The 24,487-nt window shown below is 36.3% G+C and overlaps 7 protein-coding genes across 7 annotated transcripts; 4 read left to right on the forward strand and 3 right to left on the reverse strand.

The window, feature by feature from the left end:
- Nucleotides 1-326: 326 nt before the first annotated feature.
- LOC110997635 (cuticle protein 19-like) lies at nt 327-2,379 on the reverse strand. Its single transcript, XM_022265882.2, has 4 exons — nt 2,273-2,379; nt 1,812-2,102; nt 1,508-1,674; nt 327-629 (listed from the first exon to the last, which is right to left on the reverse strand). Exons 1-4 carry the CDS (start codon nt 2,282-2,284, stop codon nt 581-583), a joined length of 519 nt encoding a protein of 172 aa, XP_022121574.2. The 5' UTR covers nt 2,285-2,379; the 3' UTR covers nt 327-580.
- Nucleotides 2,380-4,985: 2,606 nt separating this feature from the next.
- LOC110997841 lies at nt 4,986-6,472 on the reverse strand. Its single transcript, XM_022266192.2, has 4 exons — nt 6,461-6,472; nt 6,059-6,223; nt 5,801-5,967; nt 4,986-5,565 (listed from the first exon to the last, which is right to left on the reverse strand). The coding sequence occupies exons 1-4, from the start codon at nt 6,470-6,472 to the stop codon at nt 5,064-5,066; spliced, it is 846 nt and encodes a 281-aa protein (XP_022121884.2). The 3' UTR covers nt 4,986-5,063.
- A 1,686-nt stretch (nt 6,473-8,158) lies between these two features.
- LOC110997584 (cuticle protein 8-like) lies at nt 8,159-9,126 on the reverse strand. Its single transcript, XM_022265823.2, has 3 exons — nt 9,021-9,126; nt 8,607-8,915; nt 8,159-8,523 (listed from the first exon to the last, which is right to left on the reverse strand). The coding sequence occupies exons 1-3, from the start codon at nt 9,030-9,032 to the stop codon at nt 8,239-8,241; spliced, it is 606 nt and encodes a 201-aa protein (XP_022121515.2). The 5' UTR covers nt 9,033-9,126; the 3' UTR covers nt 8,159-8,238.
- A 686-nt stretch (nt 9,127-9,812) lies between these two features.
- LOC110997832 (cuticle protein 8-like) lies at nt 9,813-10,789 on the forward strand. Its single transcript, XM_045629731.1, has 3 exons — nt 9,813-9,933; nt 10,010-10,351; nt 10,430-10,789. Exons 1-3 carry the CDS (start codon nt 9,922-9,924, stop codon nt 10,712-10,714), a joined length of 639 nt encoding a protein of 212 aa, XP_045485687.1. The 5' UTR covers nt 9,813-9,921; the 3' UTR covers nt 10,715-10,789.
- Nucleotides 10,790-12,924: 2,135 nt separating this feature from the next.
- Nucleotides 12,925-13,861, forward strand: LOC123689480 (cuticle protein 8-like). The gene is made up of 3 exons (XM_045629735.1): nt 12,925-13,030; nt 13,138-13,413; nt 13,497-13,861. Exons 1-3 carry the CDS (start codon nt 13,019-13,021, stop codon nt 13,779-13,781), a joined length of 573 nt encoding a protein of 190 aa, XP_045485691.1. The 5' UTR covers nt 12,925-13,018; the 3' UTR covers nt 13,782-13,861.
- A 2,124-nt stretch (nt 13,862-15,985) lies between these two features.
- LOC123689481 (cuticle protein 8-like) lies at nt 15,986-16,852 on the forward strand. Its single transcript, XM_045629736.1, has 3 exons — nt 15,986-16,024; nt 16,130-16,399; nt 16,488-16,852. Exons 1-3 carry the CDS (start codon nt 16,013-16,015, stop codon nt 16,770-16,772), a joined length of 567 nt encoding a protein of 188 aa, XP_045485692.1. The 5' UTR covers nt 15,986-16,012; the 3' UTR covers nt 16,773-16,852.
- Nucleotides 16,853-18,646: 1,794 nt separating this feature from the next.
- On the forward strand, nt 18,647-19,552 carry LOC123689478 (cuticle protein 8-like). The gene is made up of 3 exons (XM_045629732.1): nt 18,647-18,698; nt 18,774-19,109; nt 19,188-19,552. The coding sequence occupies exons 1-3, from the start codon at nt 18,687-18,689 to the stop codon at nt 19,470-19,472; spliced, it is 633 nt and encodes a 210-aa protein (XP_045485688.1). The 5' UTR covers nt 18,647-18,686; the 3' UTR covers nt 19,473-19,552.
- Nucleotides 19,553-24,487: the final 4,935 nt, after the last annotated feature.

Raw genomic sequence — 24,487 nt, forward strand, 5'->3', positions numbered from 1 at the left:
ATCTCTCCAAATGATCCAAAAAATATGCAGTAATCGAAACGCGAGCCCTCTGGCATTAAGAGTGTCCATGGGCGGCGGTATCACTTAACATCAGGTGAGCCTCCTGCCCGTTTGCCCCCTGTTCTATAAAAAAAATGCGGAGCTATGACGAAACGTACATAAACGTTGAAATTAATCTACAAATAGTCTATAGTAATAATTGTATGATCAAATATTATAAGTGGACCGAGGTAACAAAAACATGCATTTGTAAAGCATCCTTTTGTGTTTTTGTAGATTTTGAAAATTCGATATATAAATAGATATATTAGAAAAAAAGCAAAAAATATTTTTTATAAATATTTATTTATAATTGATTTGTACATCGTAACAGAATAGAATAAAAAAAGAAATTGAAGAAATAAAATGAGGCCCATTTTCAAATCTAACTAAAGTCTATTAAAAAATCAAGAAATTAAAATCTACTCTGAATATGAGCCTCATAAGAAATATAATGAGTATCACAAGTACTAAGAATAGTTTAGGTTCGAATGTCTAAAGTACTAAGATTTCCTAATCTAATATCACAGTTGAGAAGGTTCTAATGATGATGGATGACTGGTGGCGTGTTGTGTACTACGGCGTTGAATCTGTAGACAAAATTATATTTAATATATAACATAGAATCTCTGTAAAATATAAAAAAGTACTATTCTATTACGTCATGTTAAAGAATCTAAAATCTTTCAAAATAACACAAAGAGCTTGAATCATTATTTCTATTTGATATACTTTGCTTTAAAAACGACCTAACATATTGTTGTTCTTAGAACTACTTTCTGACATTAGTGGGAAGTCCGCAATTTATCAAAATTTCAAGAATTTCCTTTCAATAATAGAAGGATGCTTACGAAATTAGTCTCTATATTTGCAACGATCTTTAAAGTTGGGCAACAGTTGGAAGTGGGCCGTTGTGGACATCTACCAGGTCCAGTTAATAATATGCCTGGTCTTAGTCCTACTTTCATTATTACATGTTGCTCTATTTATTTAATTATAAACTGTGTACGCGCTCATTTAATTACAAGAAACTATAAATATACATTTAGGTGTACATAACGTTATACTTGTAGCTTGGGAAGGGAATACTCTGTCTTATTGAAATAAATGAAATTTATGTTATTCATAAATCTAATATTGCTAGATTTTTTTAGATTCAAGATTTATTACACTAAATTAATAGTATAGCCATTTTGCTACATAACCAAGTTAAATGTAACAGATAATATCTATATTATAGCGCAGTAGATGTATTGAAGAGTTAAGTATCGTGAAATTATCTCGATTTAAGATCTTCGTTATTGTAACAAATTGGTTATACCAGATATGAAACTTATAAACTTTCTTTTCACAATATTTTATAATTTTTTCTAATGTTGAAAGTTGCAGTTTATCTCACCAAAATTCAACTCAATTGGCTCTAAAGAATATTAGTAAGAAACGTTGTATATCTAAGATATGTATTTACCCATTATGATGGTCAGCTGTGTATGTGACCTTACGGAAGGAACCATCAGGCTGCAATAGGGAGTACTCTCCCTTCACAACATCACCATCACGCGTCTCGTGCTGGGACTTGTGGTCACCGGTGTGGGGGTCTTCTACTGAGTAGGAGTATCCATATTTTGGATGGGCCTAAAAAAGTTATGTAATTTATGTAGCTTTCAAATTTTTAAGTAGATTCCACAATTCCAAGAGTCTAGTCAATGTTTCAAAAAGTTTTTGTGCATTGTATAGGATTTGCCGTAAGTTTAAGGTAAAAAATTACATACGTATTCATCAACATAGTGGTCTTCTACATGAGCATGTACAGGTGCAGCATGGTAAGCGGGGACAGCGTGGGCAACGGGGGCAGCGTGAACCACTGGGGCAGCATGGACGACTGCGGTAGAGTGGACTGCTGGAGCTGAATGGTATGCGGGAACTGCGTGGACAGGAGCCTCATAGTGCACTGGGGTCTCGTGCACGTTGTCGTGGCGTATGATGTTCTGGGATGAGACAGCTGGAGCGTGGTGGAAAAGACCAGCACTCGCTGCCACCACCACACTGCACAAGATTGTGATCTAAAAATAATTTTCAAGTTAGTTAATAATCCATTCGCACAGATACTTAAATTTTTAATCCCATCCTAATTTAAATCTAAATCCCAAGCAATAAATTAATTTATTGTTGAATGCAATAAAACTACATTTTTTCTTAGAAATTTACTAAGTAATAATTTAAAGGCTCTTACTTTAGCAAACATTGTTAGACACAAATGCTTTAGATTGTAGACTGCTATTGCTGTGATTTGCACTCTTTTTATATAACAAACAAAACATAAGAGGTGTCGTGGAGGGGAGCCAGTTTCTGATGATATCCGATAGGATCAAAGTAATTGCATTGCCAATCACACTATTGGGTTGCGACATTTGATACGAGCGCTATGTATGGAATTGTGCTTGTTTGAAACCTTTGTTGCTGATTCTATGAATATTATGCTAACTTAATCATAACATACGTACTTACGTTTTAAAGAAATTATATAAATACAGATATTGCTTTTATAAATTTACTTTCATCTTAGTATAATCGTTCTAAATCTTCCTATTAGAGTTTTTTAAAACGACTTCGATTATTTGCATGAAAAATTTGATTAATATTAGTTTCATAACGTAGTAATATATTTTACCGGAATTTATTTTTGTACCACATTCTTGCAAATCAATAATTATTATTAGAATTATGAAAGGTCAGACGATTATTTTTAATTACATTAAACAATATGTTTTTGAATGGAAGATAAAGTTCATATTGACATATAGAAAATAATATATGTAATAAATATTTATTTGAGTGAAGCGTTTGAACATTTCTTTTAATTTAATGTTATTTTTCAAGGTCAAGCAACAATTAAACAGTTTTAGATACACACGATTGAGATAACAACCGTTACAATTTTTGATAGTTATTCTAGACTGTTAGAGGACGTTGGGTAATTGTACAATTTCAATGACTTTACTGCAAAACTATGGTAGCCGATTCAATGTGATATTATTTTCTAAAATTACCTTAAAATGGATCAGGTAATAAATGATGGTTCAGAACTGCATAGTTATAAAGGAAATCAAGGCTTAGAATTGCGGAGAAATAAGAAATGTATCAACGTACGTACAAATAAGAACATCATTTTTTTTCGATAAAGATTTTTCACTAGGTATTTATCTATTGTAGCTAGTGTTGTGGTCTTCAACTTCAGTTTCCGCACATAGACGCATGTGATCCGTGCTTCCAAGCTCAGCAATTACATTCCATTAGTTAAAACGCACGATGATTTTAGAGGAATTTTATTACTTTTAAAGAAATGCCTTCCTAATTAGTAAATTATATCTGAGATACTCTCAGCGGGTCTTATATAATAGTTTTAATTTATGCTAGTTACAAGAGTTGTGTACCTTATATAAACTAATAATGTAATTGTTTATTACAATATGCTTACATTAGATTAGGAAATTGAATGAGTATATCTTGGTTTAAATAAATATCTTACATTAAACAACTGATTTTTTAAGCGATATGTAAAGTTTATCGCTTGAGTGTAATTAGTAGTACCTACGGCTACCCATATTGCCTTACCGGGAATAGACACTAATACTGTCTGTTTAAAAAACCTACAAATATAATACAGCATAAATAAAACATACAAAAATAAAGACCTATGCCGAAACGGGCGTAAGATAAATATTTCGTTTTAGGTATATAATATAGTAGACTTTTTATAGAACAGGGCAAACGGGCAAACGGGCAGGAGGCTCACTCACTCAATTGGTACGCTCTTTGAAAAACTTTAATAATAAGACTTAGAAATATGTATCATAAGTATGTTTGGGGCTTTCAAATGACTGATTTACTTTAATAAATATTATAAAAACTTAAAACAAAACACCAAGGTCAATGTAATACAAACGATTTAATGAAATACGTCTTTGATTGACGAAACCAAAAGTCTCGTTACAAAATAATTATATTGTATGCGTAACATACAAGCCTTAACAACGCATTACAGTTTGCATTTACAAAAATAATTACTATCATTAATTCTATCGAGTAAATTTAAAAGCCAACGATTTAAGCATTAAAATTTAATTTATTAAAAACGTCTAACTGGTGTCTATACACACAAATGCACAAATGTTTGCAAAAAATGTCTGAAAGTATTGCAAGAGCATCGGCTTGCTTTAAATTGATATGTGGATTTTACATAATTCAAAATAAAAAACATATTCAATACATAGTATAGTCTTTTATTAACATAGTTTTTACACATTTAAAGAAAACACTTTTTTACCAGATTGAAGCTATGTATTATAAACTTATTTATCATAATTTTAAATTTTTCCGAAGTTTCGCATGTTTTACGTCGTACTTGGTCATGGGGACTACGTCGACGTCGGAAAAAAATTAAAATTACTTAATTGTGCTTGATAAATAAACAATAAACCCAAAGTTCCGTATCGGAATACTTTATGGTGTCAGTGAAACTACAATAGTTTCCAGATAGAAGTGTGCAAGAAGAGAACCATTGTGGTGGTTTTGCGAACTCATAATTATTATTTGCTTAGCGTTATTTTTCCAAAAATGGTATAATAATTTTATGTTCAGCATCAAGATGATGAGTGTCCTCGTAACAAAAGGTAAACGTTGTGTAAAAGAAAAAACTTGTCGGTTAAAACGAGTGGCGGAGAGTTTATTGCCAGTTCTCTTCCGTTCTACGCCCTTGATTTGCGAACTGGCAGTAAATGTAAACTTTACCATTAAATTAATTTTTTTGTTCATAAGTTTACTTGTTTACCTATATGAATAAAGTTATATTTTTTTAATTTAGCACTGCTTCGACCTGAAATCGCCAAGTTATCTTTCCAGGTTTGTCCCACTGGAAGTTCATTAATTTAAAGTAAAGATAATATTCGATATCAACAACGTTTTATTATAATAACTTAACATAGTTTTATTAAATATATGAACACAAACATTGTGGTATTAAATTAAAACCCAACGTAATATATTCTGGAATGGTAATAAGATGACGCAGCATCGGAGTCACGACCTTCTGGTTCTTTAGATTCTGTTTTCAGGTTGTATTCAGCATCTAAAGGCTTTTCTAATTCAGGATTCTGGACAATATCGGGCATTACCACCTCGGTGTTTGTTTTAACCAATTTGATAGGGCTTTCGAGTGCTTCCATTTTGACAATGGGAAATTCAATTGATTTAACAGATTCAGTCTGCGCTAAGGGATTGTTAATATCTTTCTCTACCATCTCAACACTTTCAGGTTCTTCAGATGATAGCACTGCTTCCGTGACTGGATTACTGTCGATTATTTCACTTGCATTATCAATGTTGTTTTGTCTTTGATCTTTGTTCGGGAAGAAATAATTTATTTTGATATCTTTTCCAAATGGTAGAAATTGACGAGTGTGTCCATGAGTCGAATACGCGTTGTTGCCGTGATTTAAGACGCTTTTGCTTACAACCGCGTTGAATCTGTAATTAATGTTCAAAGTGTTATTTAGTTTACTTATATGCAAGATATAAAAAGTTTGTTTTTAAATTTATACATATTGTTAAAATTGATAAGAGTCAAAAATGTAAAATAATGTATGACTTGAGATGTTTCTATTAATCATATTGACTAAACCGCATTACCTTTTAAATTATATAACTACAATTGCAGAAAATTCAATTTTCTAGGGGCAAGATAATCATGAAAAAGATTTACCCATTAAAATCATCAGCATCGTATCGAACTTCTCTTAAGGACCCATCTGCTTCAACGAGACTGTATTCACCGCGCACTCGGTGACCATCGCGTTCTTCATGATGACGTTTGTGATCACCTGTCTTATCATCTGATACAGCATACTCGAATTCATATTTCGGGTAGGCCTGGATATATTTGTTAAGAAAAGAAAAAAAAAAGGATTAGACATGGTGGTATATATTTTTTTTAAATCATAAATTACGACCAAATACTTACATATGTATCATAATTATTATATACTCGTTGCGTCCTTGGTGGATGATAAGTTTTGACTGTACTCCAACTGGCTCCATTTCCAGTTTTAAAAGCTTCTTTGTAAAATGGCGTTTGATCTATTACTACTGCTGTAGCGATGCTTGCAAAGATTATTAAGACCAATCCCTGGAACATAAGCAACAGTAACAGAAATTAGAAATATTTGGGAAGAGAGAAGGATCCCAACTTCACCCAATTGTGATTGGGTACAAAAACACGAAGAGCGTGAACATGGAGTTTTTTTAATAATGTCGGTGTCTGTAGATACAGAACAGCTACCAGTGGTGGACTCTGCATTTCTGCATTAGTTTCTATGTCTCAATTCAGCTTTTGACGTTAGCAATTTTATAGTAGACTACTCACCGATGTATACATTTTGCTAGGCTTAGTGAGTACCGTCGCACACTCGAAAGAGCAAACTGCTGCTTCGATCGGCCAAATCAAGTATTTTATACTTTTCTAATTGCCATTATATAAATTACAAAAAAACTTTACTTTTCTATCTGATTGTGTATGGAATAACGTAGATTCAATATTTTTGATCCTTATCACTGTACAATAACTCGTACCTATTGTATCATAAAACTTTCATTACTTTCTGGGTGATGCCAAAATTGTACTGATTCTGACTAAGATAAACCAGAAAGAACAGCTTGCAAGTAATGTTCTAAATTTGTATTGAATTTTTACGGTCATAGTGCCCAGACTAATAAATATTATATATTCAAATATAAGTTAGCTTGTTTCACATTTTTCTTTATGATAACAAGAAGACTGATACAAATGATAGAATATAAAACTTTGGTATTCTCTTTTAATCCGATTTTATGTAAAAAATCATACTATGTATATGAGTTTTATTTGACCTAACGCCTCTTAAAAATGGAGGCAAAGATCGAAGTTTTACTGTAAATTACGCGATGTATATAGAGTTGCCTAGAAGAGATCGCTTAAGTTAAATAACGGATTGTAAAATGATTGTGTGGTGTGGAAGAGGACAGAAAGAAAAACGAGGTTGTGATGAAGGAAAATTATGTGCACCAGATCTTACTGTCCAGTTGACCACAATACTCAGACATCCGTTACCTCCCCCGAAGAGAGCTTTGAATAATAAGATAAATTGTTATTTTCAATTTATAGCCAGCCCTTAGTAATAGTAAGTATTCATAAAATATAGGAAACACGTCTAAATATTCTCGTTTTATTATTTCTTAAGATGGAACATTATTCTATCAATAAAGCAAAATGATTTCAAATAATATAGTAATGCAAGGGGAAGATAAAAGTAAAAAACTTACAATGAGGATATCATTATTTCCCAAAAAAATCTTCATAAATAAAATGAACAAAATTTTACCAATAGATGGCAGCAATTGATAATCTTCGCACTCAAATTTGAGATTTAAAAACAATATATCGATTGCATTTAGTACTCTATTGAAGTAAATTAGAATTGTCGTATAAATGATATTAATTTGTATTGTTCTGTAGGCCAATTAAATGTAATGCCACACTTTGGAACAAAATACATAAAATCTGGGCTGATCTGTTTTAAGAAAGCCTTGTTAAGTGTATATCTCAAATATCAGCCCCTGTTTTGCTGATAAAATTATTTTGGTAGTAAAACTTCTAGTGTTTTATTTTATCTTGTATATATTTTAAATGTGTTTATCTAAAGTCTAAGCTGTTATGAATTTTGGTTTTCTTTTATAGAACAGGGTGCAAACGGGCAGGAGGCTTACGATGATGATGTTAAGTGATACCGCCGCCCATGGACACTCTCAATGACAGAGGGCTCGCGAGTGCGTTGCCGGCCTTAGTCGAATTGGTACAAGAGTTTGTAACATATACCATAGATTGAGTAAGTATGACGTGATAAACTTTAATAAATAAACTATAAATTAAATGTTGATTCATTTTTAGGAGGAATCATATAGGCCAAAGAAAATACAAAATCATATGACATTTAGTGACGAGCTTAAAGACGCCTAGTGAAAAATTGTTAGCACATTCGGATTCTTTAAACATAGAAGTAATAAAGGTTCAATGAAACGTTTATAATATTTAAGATAAATTTATTTGCTACTAAATAAATAACTAATCATCACAACTGTTTTGGTGGGTGCTTGGTTACTAATAATTTAGTGGTAGTATTGGTGAGCGGGTGCAGCGTAGACGGGAGCTTTGAGGAGGACAGGTGCGGCCTTGACTAGGGTTGGGGCTGCGGTAGGGGCGGTGTTGTGGACGACCGCGTTGAAACCACTGTGGTCATCAGCGGAGTACTCAACGGTTCTGATGGAGCCATCGGCTTCGTGGAAAGAGTAGGAGCCCTTTACGACATCACCGTCGCGGACCTCCTGTTGCTGCTTGTCATCACCGGTGTGAGGGTCAGCCACGGAGTAAGAGTACTCGTATTTGGGGTAAGCCTGAAATTAAAAACATTTGTAAGTAAGTATTACATTTCCAAATGAAAGAACAATCGAAAGAAGTATTACTGTAAATAACTTACGATTTCTTCGTGGGCAAGGACCTTAGCGACGGGAGCGGCGTAGTGCACTGGGGCAGCGTGGTATGCAACTGGGGCAGGGGCAGCGTGGTAGGTAACTGGGGCAGGGGCAGTGTGGTAGACGGGAGCGGGAGCGGCATGGTAGACTGGGGCAGCCTGGTAAGCGACTGGGGCGGCAACAGCCAGTTTGGCTTGTTGCTGGTCATGACGGACAATGCTCTGGGAAGAGACGGCCGCAGCTGGAGAGTAGTGAACGGCGGCTGGCAGAAGACCAGCTGACGACACTGTCACCAGGGCGCAGAGAGCTACAATCTGAAAATTTATGTTTTAAGTTTAATTAAATGTGTTAGATTAATAAAAAGTAAGCAATTTTGTTAGATATTTCTCTTTGCATGCGACATTCTTTAGTAAACCTACTTTAGAGAACATGTTGATTGTTTCTGTTCAAAATACAGAATGATTTGGTTTGCTCTTGCTATCAGCTTTTATACGAACTAAAAAGCCTATCAGTTATCAATGTTTCACCTTGCCCGCGGCGTTACAAACTAGTGTACCTATAGCACTTATAACTTTCGTTGAAATTTTTAAGATTAAGTGTGAAAGGTGAATGCTGAAATTATGACCTTAATTTTTTCTTACATTTATTGACTTGCGAATCTCATCCCTAAGGTCGTCGGATCGATCCCCGGCTCTGTACCAATGGACTTTGTTTGTGTACATTTAGCATAGTCTGAACGATGAGGGAAAACATCGTCAGGAAACCAGCTTTAGATACTAAAAGTTGTTGACGTGTGTCAGGCACAGGAGGCTGATAAACTTGCCTATTAGATTAACAAATGATCATAAACAGATTCAGATATCTGAGGCCCAGACCTAAAAAAGTTTCTAGAGCTACTGATTTATTTTAATATGTTATTTAATGAATTTGTGTATTTTGTATAACAGTTATTTCTTACGCCTCAGTGTGAGAACATTATGCAAATAACAGTCGTGATTCTGACTTAACGTGAAAAATTTTTTGATACACACATATTATTTACATTGATTTTAAAATTGTTAGCATTAAATCATGATTAGTCAACCAATATAAGAATAACATGTTGAAATCTTTCTTCCTACAGTAATAAGTGAATGTGATACCGCCTACTAGTTTGCGAACCCATAGCATTAATGGCCGAGAGCAAGGTCAACTCTAATCATGTTAGACAACTTCCACCACTGTCATCTGAAGTAATATGAAAATAATTCTTTCGTATATAAGATCAATGACATAGGACAGCTTATATCATTCATCAGTTGAAACTCATATCAACGAAACATGTTTTCCAAAGTAAGTAACGCAAAAGTAGGCTAAAGATTCATATAATCTATAAACATTTTAATATATTTTACCCTTGTGTTTATAGGTGGTAGTTCTCTGCGCCCTGGTGGCTGTGTCGTCAGCTGGTCTTCTTCCAGCTGCCGTTCACTACTCTTCAGCTGCGGCCGTCTCTTCTCAGAGCATTGTCCGTCATGACCAGCAACAAGCCAAACTGGCAATTGCCGCTCCTGTCGCTTACCAGGCTGCCCCAGTCTACCATGCCGCTCCCGCTCCCGTCTACCACACTGCCCCTGCCCCAGTTGCTTACCACGCTGCCCCTGCCCCAGTTGCATACCATGCTGCCCCTGCCCCAGTTACCTACCACGCTGCCCCTGCCCCAGTTGCATACCACGCTCCCGTTGCTAAAGTCCTCGCTCACGAAGAAATCGTAAGTTATTCACAGTAATACGACTTTTGTTTTTTTAAGCAATATATATAACTGACAGTTGATCCTTGCTTGTTTCAGGCTCACCCCAAATACGAGTACTCTTACTCGGTGGCTGACCCTCACACAGGTGACGACAAGCAGCAACAGGAGGTCCGTGACGGTGATGTCGTAAAGGGCTCCTACTCTTTCCACGAAGCCGATGGCTCCATCAGAACCGTAGAGTACTCCGCTGACGACCACAGTGGTTTCAACGCAGTCGTGCACAACACCGCCCCTACCGCAGCCCCAACCCTAGTCAAGGCCGCACCTGTCCTCCTCAAAGCTCCCGTCTACGCTGCACCCGCTCACCAATACTACCACTAAGTTTAGCACTTTAGTGTTAAACATTGGTTGGATTTACCAATGATTATTTATTATCAAATATAAGATTAAACCAAGTATTTTATGTTTTTTTTAAACATTTAACAACAACACCTTTTTAGATTGATCTCATAAAAATAATTATTAAAACATAAGAAGTAATGTTTAATGTATCTTCACAATGACTACCTTTAATCTCTCATCCCATGTGCCAGTAAGATTAACACCAGCTAAAACCAAATATGGCATTTTGAGGTCTTAAATCTGCGTAAAGGTACAAATAGAGAAAGGCAATGCTCAGTCCCTAATCCAGAGTGCCGGATGGTTAGGTTAGGAGGCGATATTAACCACCGTTATTATTCGTACCTTCAAAAAAACTATCTTCTCGAAAAGGCCACACATGACAATGTATGGGAATAATTAATGCAGTGCGGCTAAATCTGACAAAAGGTCAGATAACCTCAGTTCCTACACTGTTAAAAAAAATTAGTCTTTTTGAAATATTAGATCCTTTCATATGAAATCATTGTTTTGTATGGGAATAACTAAAAGTATTTTTTTTAAAAGTAAATTATATTTAATTAAACAAAGTAAGAACTATTGCTTTTTACGCCATCTTAGAAAACTAACTAAACACTTCGGGCTAAAATCAATAAAATATTGGAAGGTATCGAGTGCTCCATCAGAGTTGATTTTATGCCATGAATGAAGTTACGCAAATTTTTAAGAAAATAGTTATCTGTTGGAGCAAGGTCTTAGAACTACGGTTCACGTCTTAGATATTCCAATCGAAGCCTCTCTAATTTGGTATTAGTCTGCTATGCAATGGTAGTCTAGAGTAAGAGCTATTGACGAGGTTGATAGTACCTAGCTTTTCCATCGTGGTTTGCAATTTCTGATAATAGATATATCGTCTGGCCAGATTTAAGAAAAATATAGTAAAAACCTCGGCACTAGTCACCTCAACGCTCACTAGTTACTTTTACGGAGTCAATTATTGTCACTTGGGGCACGATGTGGCTGGGTTTAGCCTTTGTGATTAGCGCTAGCAATAATCGTACAGGATCCACGTTCAATAACAGATAATTATTCTATATAAACTTATAATAACTTACTATTTGATTATTCTCCCAGTTGAGTAATATAAGGCAGCAGTCGACGCACGTTTGTCGACTTTTCAGCCTTTTAACCTTCCCTATTTGCTTCAATTGGATTAATACAAGTTTCACTAACACCGCAGCCTGCAGATACCTCAGACGTAGTTTGCAATGAATATGATTTTACAATAGCCTTCAATTCTTCGTTATCAACTTTGGTATCCCGTATCCGGCCGTCAACGGGGCTTGTTCTGCTCGACAAAATTCAGAACGAAAACGTTGGCATCAAATACGTACTTTGTTTTATTTTGCAACATGGCCGCCGTACACATTTTTAGCCTTTCTAGCCGTTTCTGCAGTACTGGATCCACGGTGGAACTCATACTATTAAACAACGCGATATTTCGTTTTCTATTGTATAAATTGGGTGGCGTAAAAAAAAATGAGAACGGGACAGTGAAATGAATCATGGTTCTTACAAAATAATGCACGAGCTGAAAAAAAATGAGTTTGGAATTTCTAACCAAAGAGGAAATATTTAAGGTCAAAGTGGCTAATATATTTTAACGACCTAATAATTTAATCTCTTACTGTTGAATGTTATGTTATGTTTTGTTGTGTATAAAATATATAATATTTATTACTTAATTTGCTATTATAATAATGTTAGAATATTCCTACATAAAAGTCTACAGCTGTTTACGTTTGCTTTAATTCTCAACAACAGATATTTTAACATGTGATGATGTGACATATCTATTAGCATCAAGACAAAAAGCAACGCACACTTTCATGTGGTATTGCTACAAAAACGAACTTTGGTAATTAGCCAGTACTTTACGAATCGGAGGTTTTTATGTGTGTATGTGTATTTGGTTAAGTTGACTTAGTTTTATTTTTGAGTTCTAGTTAAAGAAAAATCCATGTGCTAATCTATATATTATATCTATACCTTAATTTATACTATATTGTTAAAACAATTTAATAAAAATTAAGGTCATAATATCAGCATTCACCCATCACTCACACTAAATCGTAAAGAATGTCAACGAGTCTAAAGTCAAAAGTTGTGAGTGCTTATGTACAGTAATTAGTTCGTAACGCCGCGGGCAAGGTGAAACATTGATAACAGATAGGCTTTTAAGTTCGTATAAAAGCTGATAGCAGGAGCAAATCAAATCATTCTGCTTTTTGAACAGACACAATCAACATGTTCTCAAAAGTAGGTTTATTAAAGAATATCTCAAGGGAATAAAAATATCCAACAAATTAGTTTACTTTTTATTAATCTAATATATTTAATTAAAATTAAAACATAAACATTTTCAGATTGTAGCTCTCTGCGCCCTGGTGACAGTGTCGTCAGCTGGTCTTCTGCCAGCCGTCGTTCACTACTCTCCAGCTGCGGCCGTCTCTTCTCAGAGCATTGTCCGTCATGACCAGCAACAAGCCAAACTGGCTGTTGCCGCCCCAGTCGCTTACCAGGCTGCCCCAGTTTACCATGCTGCTCCCGCTCCCGTCTACCACGCTGCCCCAGTTGCCTACCAAACTGCCCCAGTACACTACGCCGCTCCCGTCGCTAAGGTCCTTGCTCACGAAGAAATCGTAAGTTATTTACAGTAATACTTCTTTCGTTTGTTTCTTCATTTGGAAATGTAATACTTACTTACAAATGTTTTTTATTTCAGGCTTACCCCAAATACGAGTACTCTTACTCCGTGGCTGACCCTCACACCGGGGATGACAAGCAGCAACAGGAAGTTCGCGACGGTGATGTCGTAAAGGGCTCCTACTCTTTCCACGAAGCCGATGGCTCCATCAGAACCGTAGAGTACTCCGCTGATGACCACAGTGGTTTCAACGCAGTCGTGCACAACACCGCCCCTACCGCCGCCCCAACCCTAGTCAAGGCCGCACCTGTCCTCCTCAAAGCTCCCGTCTACGCTGCACCCGCTCACCAATACTACCACTAAGCTTAGCACTTTATAAGTGTTAAACATAGATTGGATTTAACAATGATTATTTATTATAAAATATAAGAATATACAAAGTATTTTATGTTTTTTTAAACATTTATCAACAACACCTATATAGACTTGATCTCATAAACAATAATAATTAAAACATAAGAAGTAATGTTTAGTGGCTTCACAAGGACTACCTTTAATCTTGCATCCCAAGTGCCAGTATAACTCCAGCTAGAATCAAATATTGAATTTTGAGGTCTCAAAGGTACGTAAAGGTACAAATAGGGATAGGCAGTGCTCCAGTGCCTAGTCCAGGGTGTGGGATGGGTTACGTTAGGATGGTTACGCACTATAGCTAAATGACTAACCAGTAGTTAAATCGTAAATATACGTTTTTCCATGTCTATTTTAACTAAAGCCAAACTTAACAATAGGTCAATGTGTTGCCAGACCATTGAACAATGACATCCCAATAAGTTTAGTTTTTTTTGTGGGGAACGTTTGTTTTTTATAACAACACTAGGCATACTGAGTGAATGAAATCTATTTTTGCCATCTTCATTCGTTATTTGTGCTTGAAAGAGTTTGAAATGACAAATTAATCTAAATAACACGATACTAATAAAGTTGCTTTTCTGTGTTTTAATACGGTTTACACCTTCAGCGGTACCAAAATATATAAACAACGATGTCCGCATCAAGTCACATGTTTTATTAATTTAAATTCTTGTTATACAGAAGGTAGGTACTCATGTAATAGAAAGCCCTAAAGAATATCATAGGTCCCTAACTAATGGGTGTAGCTGTAGAACACAACTACGTACTTATAATTATAAGTTATAGACAATAAAATACATAAAGAATTAGAGTTTATTTATTAATATACTTAATTATTTACTGTCGCGGCTCTGTAGCTAGTAATGAAGCAAAATAGGTTTGTATGAGTTGCTGTCTATAGTCTTGTTCATTTCACAGTGTCCGGGAAACCTAGATACTTTTCGGAATCAACAACTGCCTGGGTGTTAATGGAAAAAGTATCCTTCCTATTTCTATATAGCTCTGCATTATCACACCCTGAAACAAAACCAACATCTAGCTTAACGAATTGTAAGATGTGTGGTTAAACATAAATTAATCCATGAGAATTTTATTACCGGGATTGAGGATGTGAACTTGACTGCAATAAATTGCACCAAAGACACTTTAAATATTTCAGTTTAATGCATATTATTCTGAAGACACAGTGGATGATTTTATAGACAATCCAAATAGATCTCCAATAGAAAACACAGTGAGACGAAGTTAGTATTTTTGTAAATATTAAATCCTTACATTTAAAATAGCTAATTTATATGGGAGTAACAAAAAGTAGATTTATTTAAGTAAAATGGTAATCTGTCGGATCAAGGTCCGGTGGATGTCTAAGATATTCTTATTGAAGCTTCTTTAATTTGTTAGTAGAAATTTTATTTGTATTAGATTGGAATGTGCCTTTTTCTAAAACTGAATCAACCAAACGGATGTACACTTTAATCATTGTTATGAATTTCCTGTAAATCATGGTTCCAAATACTATTTCCCAAAGATTTATACTCGAAAGAAACTCGTCCCATTGACATTATTAACTCATCTTTCACTCCCACACTTTTTGGAGGGATATTTACTAATTTAATAAAATTATTATTTGAACCAACCAACCCTTGTTCTGTAAAAGGTTTGATTTTCAGTTCTAAATATATATAAAATGTTTATTTCGTAATTAGCTATTATAATACTCATAATGTTTGAATATTCCTACACAAAAAACTACATATGATACATTTGTTTTAATTCTTAAATATCATGAATTCATGTTCAAGTTCTAATTTTTTCTCCAGTGCAGCATATTAACAACATATATTTTAACATATCCATTATCATCAATTCAAAAAATAACCGCAATGTGTTTCAAAAAGGAACTATGCTGTTAATCAGTATTTTACGAATCGGAGGTTTTCTATATAATCTATATTGTTAATACCATATAGTAAAAATTAAGGTCATAATTTCAGCATTCACCCACCATTCACACTTAATCTTAAAGAATGTCAACGAAAGTTATGAGTGCTATAGGTACACTAGTTTGTGACGCCGCGGGCAAGGTGAAACATTGATAACAGCTAGGCTTTTTAGTTCGTATAAAAGCTGATAGCAGGAGCAAACCAAATCAATCTGCACATTGAACAGAAACAATCAACATGTTCTCTAAAGTAGGTTTACTAAAGAATGTCGCATGCAAAGAGAAATATCTAACAAAATTGCTTACTTTTTATTAATCTAACACATTTAATTAAACTTAAAACATAAATTTTCAGATTGTAGCTCTCTGCGCCTTGGTGACAGTGTCGTCAGCTGGTCTTCTGCCAGCCGCCGTTCACTACTCTCCAGCTGCGGCCGTCTCTTCCCAGAGCATTGTCCGTCATGACCAGCAACAAGCCAAACTGGCTGTTGCCGCCCCAGTCGCTTACCAGGCTGCCCCAGTCTACCATGCCGCTCCCGTCTACCACGCTGCCCCAGTTGCCTACCAAACTGCCCCAGTACACTACGCCACTCCCGTCGCTAAGGTCGTTGCTCACGAAGAAATCGTAAGTTTTTTACAGTAATACAACTTTGGTTTTATTATTTGGTTTATTAGAAACTTTATAACTTACTTTTAAATGTCTCTTGTATCAGGCTTACCCCAAATACGAGTACTCTTACTCCGTGGCTGACCCTCACACCGGTGATGACAAGCAGCAACAGGAAGTTCGCGACGGTGATGTCGTAAAGGGCTCCTACTCTTTCCACGAAGCCGATGGCTCCATCAGAACCGTAGAGTACTCCGCTGATGACCACAGTGGTTTCAACGCAGTCGTGCACAACACCGCCCCTACCGCCGCCCCAACCCTAGTCAAGGCCGCACCTGTCCTCCTCAAAGCTCCCGTCTACGCTGCACCCGCTCACCAATACTACCACTAAGCATAGCACTTTATAAGTGTTAAACATAGATTGGATTTAACAATGATTATTTATTATAAAATATAAGAATATACAAAGTATTTTATGTTTTTTTAAACATTTATCAACAACACCTATATAGACTTGATCTCATAAACAATAATAATTAAAACATAAGAAGTAATGTTTAGTGGCTTCACAAGGACTACCTTTAATCTTGCATCCCAAGTGCCAGTATAACTCCAGCTAGAATCAAATATTGAATTTTGAGGTCTCTAGCCTACGTACATATAGGGAAAGGCAGTGCTCCAGTGCCTAGCTCAGGGTGCCGGATGGTTATGTTAGGAAGCAATATGGACCACCGCTATTATTAGTACCTTCAACTAACCTCTCGAAAAGGACATACACAGTATATGGAAATTAATTATTTAATTACATAGACTAACAGACGTTTCAACTCAGTCAACTGGCAATAGTTCTTGTCAGTTCCTATACTGTAAGAAATAGTTGATCTTTTCTCTTTTTGTCAATATTTTAACCTATTATATTGTGTTGTTATTTCTGTTGCTATTTGTATGTGATATATAAATATATCTGCAATGGTAGCTTATTTTTTTTAATATATAGGTACACACTGCCATTCGTCTGTAGAAATTTCATTGTATATTAGCTTGGAATTTGCCTTTTAATTAAACTGAATGAACCAGGGCAATACAAACGGAAGTACACTTTAAAAGCTTTTATTAATTTCCTGTAAATCAAGGTCCCAAATACTATTTCCCAAACACTTACGTAATTTCCTCGATAGAAACTCGTTCCATTGACATTATTAACTCATCTTCACACAATTTTATGAACGGATATTTACTAATTTAATATAAATGTTATTTCCTTTATCACATAACGAACTAGCTCAGTATGCAATTTGACCGAAAAAACATAAGCGCAAGAGTGTAGCGGAATCGAGACGAAGGGCCCCCAGTCGCCTATGAATATAAAATATAAATATATATAACAGCCTAATAGGAATTCCTTCAAAAAGGAATTTTTACTTAGTTTTATTTTTGAGTACTAATGTAAATAATAATCTTTATTCTAATATAATCTATATCGTTAATACTTTTTAGTAATCTTTATCGTCATTGCTTGCAGTCAAAGTTCAAAAAAATACTACTATACGTTTTATTTGTGTTTAATGGAAATTATAAATCAATAAAATATTAAGGTTGGACAAGTGTGGTTCAATCAATTTACAGCAATTTTATGTCACTGGTAACTGGTTCAGACATACGGAAATTTGTAAAACTAGTTTTTAAAATGTTATACTTATACCATATTTATAACTCTGTCCTCGACCCAGAAATAAGTAAGGTCAAGTTAAGACCATGGAACTGTAAAGTTGAATATATAAATAACTAATATCTATATACGTAACCATTGCTTTATAATGGCTTTTATATTACATAATAATGCTAAGCTGAAGTTGCATTGTTTTAAAAGAATTCAGAGCAAAGATAAAACTCTGAGTTTCTTAGATTAAAAAACACTTACGTCCGCGTCTATACAAATGTTATATAGAGGGTATATTTGTATTTTTTGTTCAAATTATCTTAACAACTCAACAATTTTTTTTTACCTTTTAAAAATGATACATTCCATAGTTAGCATATTTTTTTATCTACACTAATATTACAAGAGGAGAGATATTCTGATTATTTATTTGTATTGTACAACCTTAAAAACTACAGCACTTATTTGAAATTTCACCATTAGAACCTATAGCATTAATGGCCGAGGGCAAGGTCAACTCTAATCATGTTAGACAACTTCCACCACTGTCATCTGAAGTAATATCAAAATAATTCTTTCGTATATAAGATCAGTGACACAGGACAGCTTATATCATTCATCAGTTGAATTTCATATCAACGAAACATGTTTTCCAAAGTAAGTAACGCAAAAGTAGGATAAACATTATATAATCTTTAAACATTTTAATATTTTTTACCCGTGTGTTTATAGGTGGTAGTTCTCTGCGCCCTGGTGGCTGTGTCGTCAGCTGGTCTTCTCCCAGCTGCCGTTCACTACTCTTCAGCTGCGGCCGTCTCTTCTCAGAGCATTGTCCGTCATGACCAGCAACAAGCCAAACTGGCAGTTGCCGCCCCTGTCGCTTACCAGGCTGCCCCAGTCTACCATGCCGCTCCCGCTCCCGTCTACCACACTGCCCCTGCCCCAGTTGCTTACCACGCTGCCCCTGCCCCAGTTACCTACCACGCTGCCCCTGCCCCAGTTGCATACCACGCTGCCCCAGTGCACTACGCCGCTCCCGTTGCTAAAGTCCTTGCTCACGAAGAAATCGTAAGTTATTCACAGTAATACGACATTTGTTTTTTTTAGCAACATACTTAACTGACATTTGAAAATTGCTTGTTTCAGGCTTACCCCAAATACGAGTACTCTTACTCCGTGGCTGACCCTCACACCGGTGATGACAAAGAGCAACAGGAAGTCCGCGATGGTGACGTTGTAAAGGGCTCCTACTCTTTCCACGAAGCCGATGGCTCCATCAGAACCGTTGAGTACTCCGCTGATGACCACAACGGGTTCAACGCGGTCGTCCACAACACCGCTCCAACCGCCGCCCCAACCCTAGTCAAGGCCGCACCTGTCCTCCTCAAAGCTCCCGTCTACGCTGCACCCGCTCACCAATACTACCACTAAGTTTAGCACTTTATAAGTGTTCAACATAGATTGGATTTAACAATTATTATTTATTATAAAATATAAGAATATACAAAGTATTTTATGTTTTTCTTAAACATTAATCAACAACACCTTTATATACTTGATCTCATAAACAATAATAATTAAAACATAAGAATGTTTAATGTCTCTTCACAATGACTACCTTTAATCTTGCATCCCATATGCCAGTAAGATTAACACCAGCTAAAACCAAATATGGCATGAGGTCTCAAACCTACTTACAGGTACAAATAGGGAAATGTCCAGTCCCTAGTCCAGAGTGCCGGATGGTTAGGTTAGGAGGCGACATCGTACGCCGTTATTATTTGTAGGTATCTTCAGCGTAAATAAACTTCTCGAAATGGGCACACATGACAATGTATGGGAATAATTATTAATGCAGTGCCGCTGAATCTGACAAAAGGTCAAAATATCTCCGTTCCTACACTGTAAGAAATAGTTAGGATTTTTGTAATTATTTTAATCTATTACTGTTTTATGATACGTTTATAAAGTGTATTTCTGAAGTAAATAAATAAAAAACTTCTGTTAGTATCAATCTGCAACGGTAGATTATTTTGTAAAAAAAGTTGCACACTGCCTTGCTTGCAATTCTTAAGTGGAAATTTCTTTGTATGACAGTTACCTTGAACTGTTTCTTAAATTGAATTAATCATATTAATATAAACACTTTAATCGTTGTGATTAATTTCCTGTAATTATATCTTCCAAATTCTATTTCTCAAAGATTTACGTAATTTACTCGACAGAATCTCGTTTACAGATTGAAATTATTAACTCATCACTTCACACAATTTTTGTACGGAACTTTAACTAATTTAATAAAATTATTAGTTTCTTTATCATATAGTGTGAAACTTGACCGAAAAATTATAAATACGTATAATGTATTCAATGCATTCAATTTCAGTCCCAAATAATAAAAAATCTATTTAAAAAATATTATATAACTGTTACGGACAACGAACAATGCAACTTAGAAAGCTGGTAAACGAAGCTGCCAGCCAGATGTTATTCTACGAAACGGTCGGCGGCTACGCAGGTATCAAAAGGGACGGTCGGCCCCTTTTACCAGCGTGTAGATTTAAGGCTTAGTTTTAAGTTATTATTTGTATACTTATAGATAGATTTACGCAGCCGTGCCGGACGGACGTTAGTCATAAGCTTGCTTCGCTTTATAATTGTGTTTGACCAACACTAACGTTCGACCAATATACGGAACAATTAATACTCCATTTCGAGTTTCATTTCGAGATAGCGGCGGTGCTTCAGATCGAGGCGCCGTACGCTTATAGTTTTGGTCCTTCGAGAAGCCGGATAACCAGAAGAAATATACTCAACGCATCGACGCCGAGAAGAAGGAAGATTTTACCTGCGATCCCAGGAAGATTTTCATCGGCAGTACTACCTGCGATCCCAGGAGTACGTGCAGAGGGTCGACTTCATTGCCTGTACAAAGTGACTCACCGCATCGACGCACTGCTGTCGTGGGTCACCGACGGAAAGCATTATCCACCAGTTCATCGAAGCGAAGAATACAATCGACTTCAAAATGAACACAAGAAGCCGACAAGCGAGGAGGGCAGATGAAATCGATGAAGATGTACGGACAGAGAACCTGCCGTTACAATCACCATCGAAAGTCCTAGAACGTGGACTAGCTGATGTTACACACGACAGGGAGTCAGTTCAGACCTCTAGAAATAAGATGAGGTCAAAGGCGTCCCGTGTAAAGCAAATTGAGTACGAAGCCCAAGAACGCTTAGTCGCATTGAAAAAAGAATATATAAGGAAACAGTTCGAATTAAAGATGCAGGAGATGGAACAAGAGATGGAGCTTGAAATAAAATTGTTAAATGAGCGATTCGCCATTGACTTAAGCAGAGCCGACGAAGGGAGAATCGTCAAATGCTTGCCAGAACAGCGGAACGGAAACAAGTCCGCTGCTATGGTAGATAGATGGCTAAGAAGTCATAGCGAGGTGAATAATCTATCTCAAGGTGATAGACAAGAAGACACAGCGCTCCCAGAATGCGTGGAGACATTGAAACACAATGTGTGTCGGGAAATAGAGCGTCCCATATCACCTATCGAAGAGGTCTCCGTACCGAAAACAATATCCCAAGATCAAGGGATAGAACAGCTTATCGGAGGCTTTGAAAAAATAGTTACAGACAAACCCCCTGTACGACATGCTCAAGATCTGACGCAGTTTGATAAAGCGCTGGAAGAAATAAATAGATTACCCAGACCGGGATATACAGCTGTTGAAATAAACCAGTTTGCAATAAAAGTGCCAAACATCACGTGGCCATTGAAAAGTGTAAACGATCGTAGCTATACGAGTAACGGAGCCTTAGTCCAAGAAATAGTGTCTAAACGGAAGCTGCACTATCAGACTAGATGGACAGACTACGGTAAGGCTAATAGTAATGAGAAAGAACCAATTCTCACCACGCTCTCAAAATACCTCTTAGAAGAAGCGAGCTTACAACTCACTTTCAACTATAGCCAAAGAATTAGCGCGGATAATTTGCGCTACAACAATGTGGTTAACTTACCACTCCAAGAAATGATCGGCGAAGTTAAACCACAATTATTAATTGGAGCAGACAATTGGCATCTCATCGTTTCAAGAAAATTATACTGTGGGAAGAATAATAAACCGTCTGTATCTTTAACACGATTAGGCTGGATTTTACATGGTACAGCGCCTAATCGAAGTTTAATGGAAGACAATAAACGTGTCTTGCCCTGCATAAAAAAGGCGGCAGAAAACGACATTTACAAAGAGACAATAAATGAGCGTATAGAGGCAATTTTAAAACAAAGTCTTGCCACAGATGCCTTAGGGATAACTAATAAAAAAAGGTTAACTAGCGCCGACGCACGTGCAGTTCAATTGTTCAATAGAACAATAGAGAAACGAGAATGGCATTACTACCTGGGATTGCCATGGAAGACTGATAACACGAAATTCCCAGAAAGTTATAATATGGCATTTAAGCGGCTTAAAAGCATTGAACGGAAAATGGATCAGTCGTATGAGTTTAAACAGTCATATACGAGACAAATAAATAACCTGTTGGAGAAGAATTACGCCCGCCCTATTGAAAGACCCGAAATACCGACATCAAAAGATTGGTACTTACCTCATTTTGCTGTTACAAACCCTAATAAACCGGGAAAAGTTCGTCTAGTATTTGATGCAGCGGCAAGATCAAATGAAGTATGCTTAAACGATGAGTTGCTAGACGGGCCAGACTTACTGCAATCATTGCCTGGTATATTATTTATGTTTCGCGAGAGAAAATACGCGGCAACAGCTGACATTAGAGAAATGTTCCTGCAGATTAAAGTGGACGAAGACGATCAAGTCGCTCAAAAGTTTCTTTGGCGTGGAGAAAATCGAGATAAGCCCCCAAAAGAATACGTTATGACTTCATTGATGTTTGGCGCTAAGAGCTCGCCATTTCTAGCACACAACGTAAGGGATTACAATGCTTCGTGCTACCGTACTCCACATCCAAATGCTTATAATGCTATAACAAAAAATCATTACATGGATGACTTCGTAGATAGCTTTGATACCGAAGACGAAGCCATAAAAACAATACAAGAAGTGATTGAAGTTCATAGTTATGCCGGGTTGATATTGGCTGGATGGAATTCAAACTCACAAAGAATAGTGGAAGCTACGCCACCTGAGCTTCGCACTAAAAGCCTCCACAGAGTTCCTCAAGAAGTAAAACTGGGAATTAGGCAGCCAACTAAAAGAGAAGCTTTAGGAGCCGTTATATCGATTTTTGATCCGCTAAGATTAATAAGTTATTATACCGTAACGGCGAAGATAATTTTACAACAGTTATTGAGATTAAAGACAGGGTGGGATGAAGAAATTCCTACTGACCAAGCTACTGAGTTTAAACAGTGGTTGAGCCAGTTAGAAAATCTAAAAACACTGAAGATACCTAGATGGTATAATTACACGAGGGGAGCTGAGCTACAATTGCATGTGTTTTATGACGCATCTAAACAAGCAAAGGCGAGAGTGGCTTATTGGCGAATCGGAACCGATGTAATTGATGTCAGACTCACAGCGAAAGCATGGGTGGCACCTATTAAGCCACAGAGTATAATACCGCGGCTAAAGCAGGCAGCCCTAATCGGAGCGAAATTAGCCGTGGCCATTACAGAAGGTTACAGAATTGAACCAAACAAGATCGTGCTTTGGACGGATTCAACGACGGTATTACAGTGGATCAGAATTGTAACGAAAACGCATAAAGGGCCTGATGGAGAAACCCGATCAGTAGAACTGGAAACGAATCATCATAAGCTGAAACGACCGGTATGCGCATCGTTGTCCTACCTACGGAAAGCTTCACTTCATAGGAAGGTTTCGCTGAGGGGAGACTGTTACGGACAACGAACAATGCAACTTAGAAAGCTGGTAAACGAAGCTGCCAGCCAGATGTTATTCTACGAAACGGTCGGCGGCTACGCAGGTATCAAAAGGGACGGTCGGCCCCTTTTACCAGCGTGTAGATTTAAGGCTTAGTTTTAAGTTATTATTTGTATACTTATAGATAGATTTACGCAGCCGTGCCGGACGGACGTTAGTCATAAGCTTGCTTCGCTTTATAATTGTGTTTGACCATCACTAACGTTCGACCAATATACGGAACAATTAATACTCCATTTCGAGTTTCATTTCGAGATAGCGGCGGTGCTTCAGATCGAGGCGCCGTACGCTTATAATAACTATCATTTAATAATTCATTTAGCTATTTAAATATTTCTACACAAAATCTGCATATGATTCATTTGTTTCAATTCTCGAATATGGTGTAGTTAAGGCTATTTTTAATTATCGTTATATTTTTCTCTAATGTTAGCTTTTGTGTGTTTGAGTGGATTCGACAATAGTTCAGACAACAAACATATAATATCATAAAACTGTATATAAA

This window comes from Pieris rapae, chromosome 10 (genome assembly GCF_905147795.1).
Source record: "Pieris rapae chromosome 10, ilPieRapa1.1, whole genome shotgun sequence".
NCBI lineage: Eukaryota > Metazoa > Arthropoda > Insecta > Lepidoptera > Pieridae > Pieris > Pieris rapae.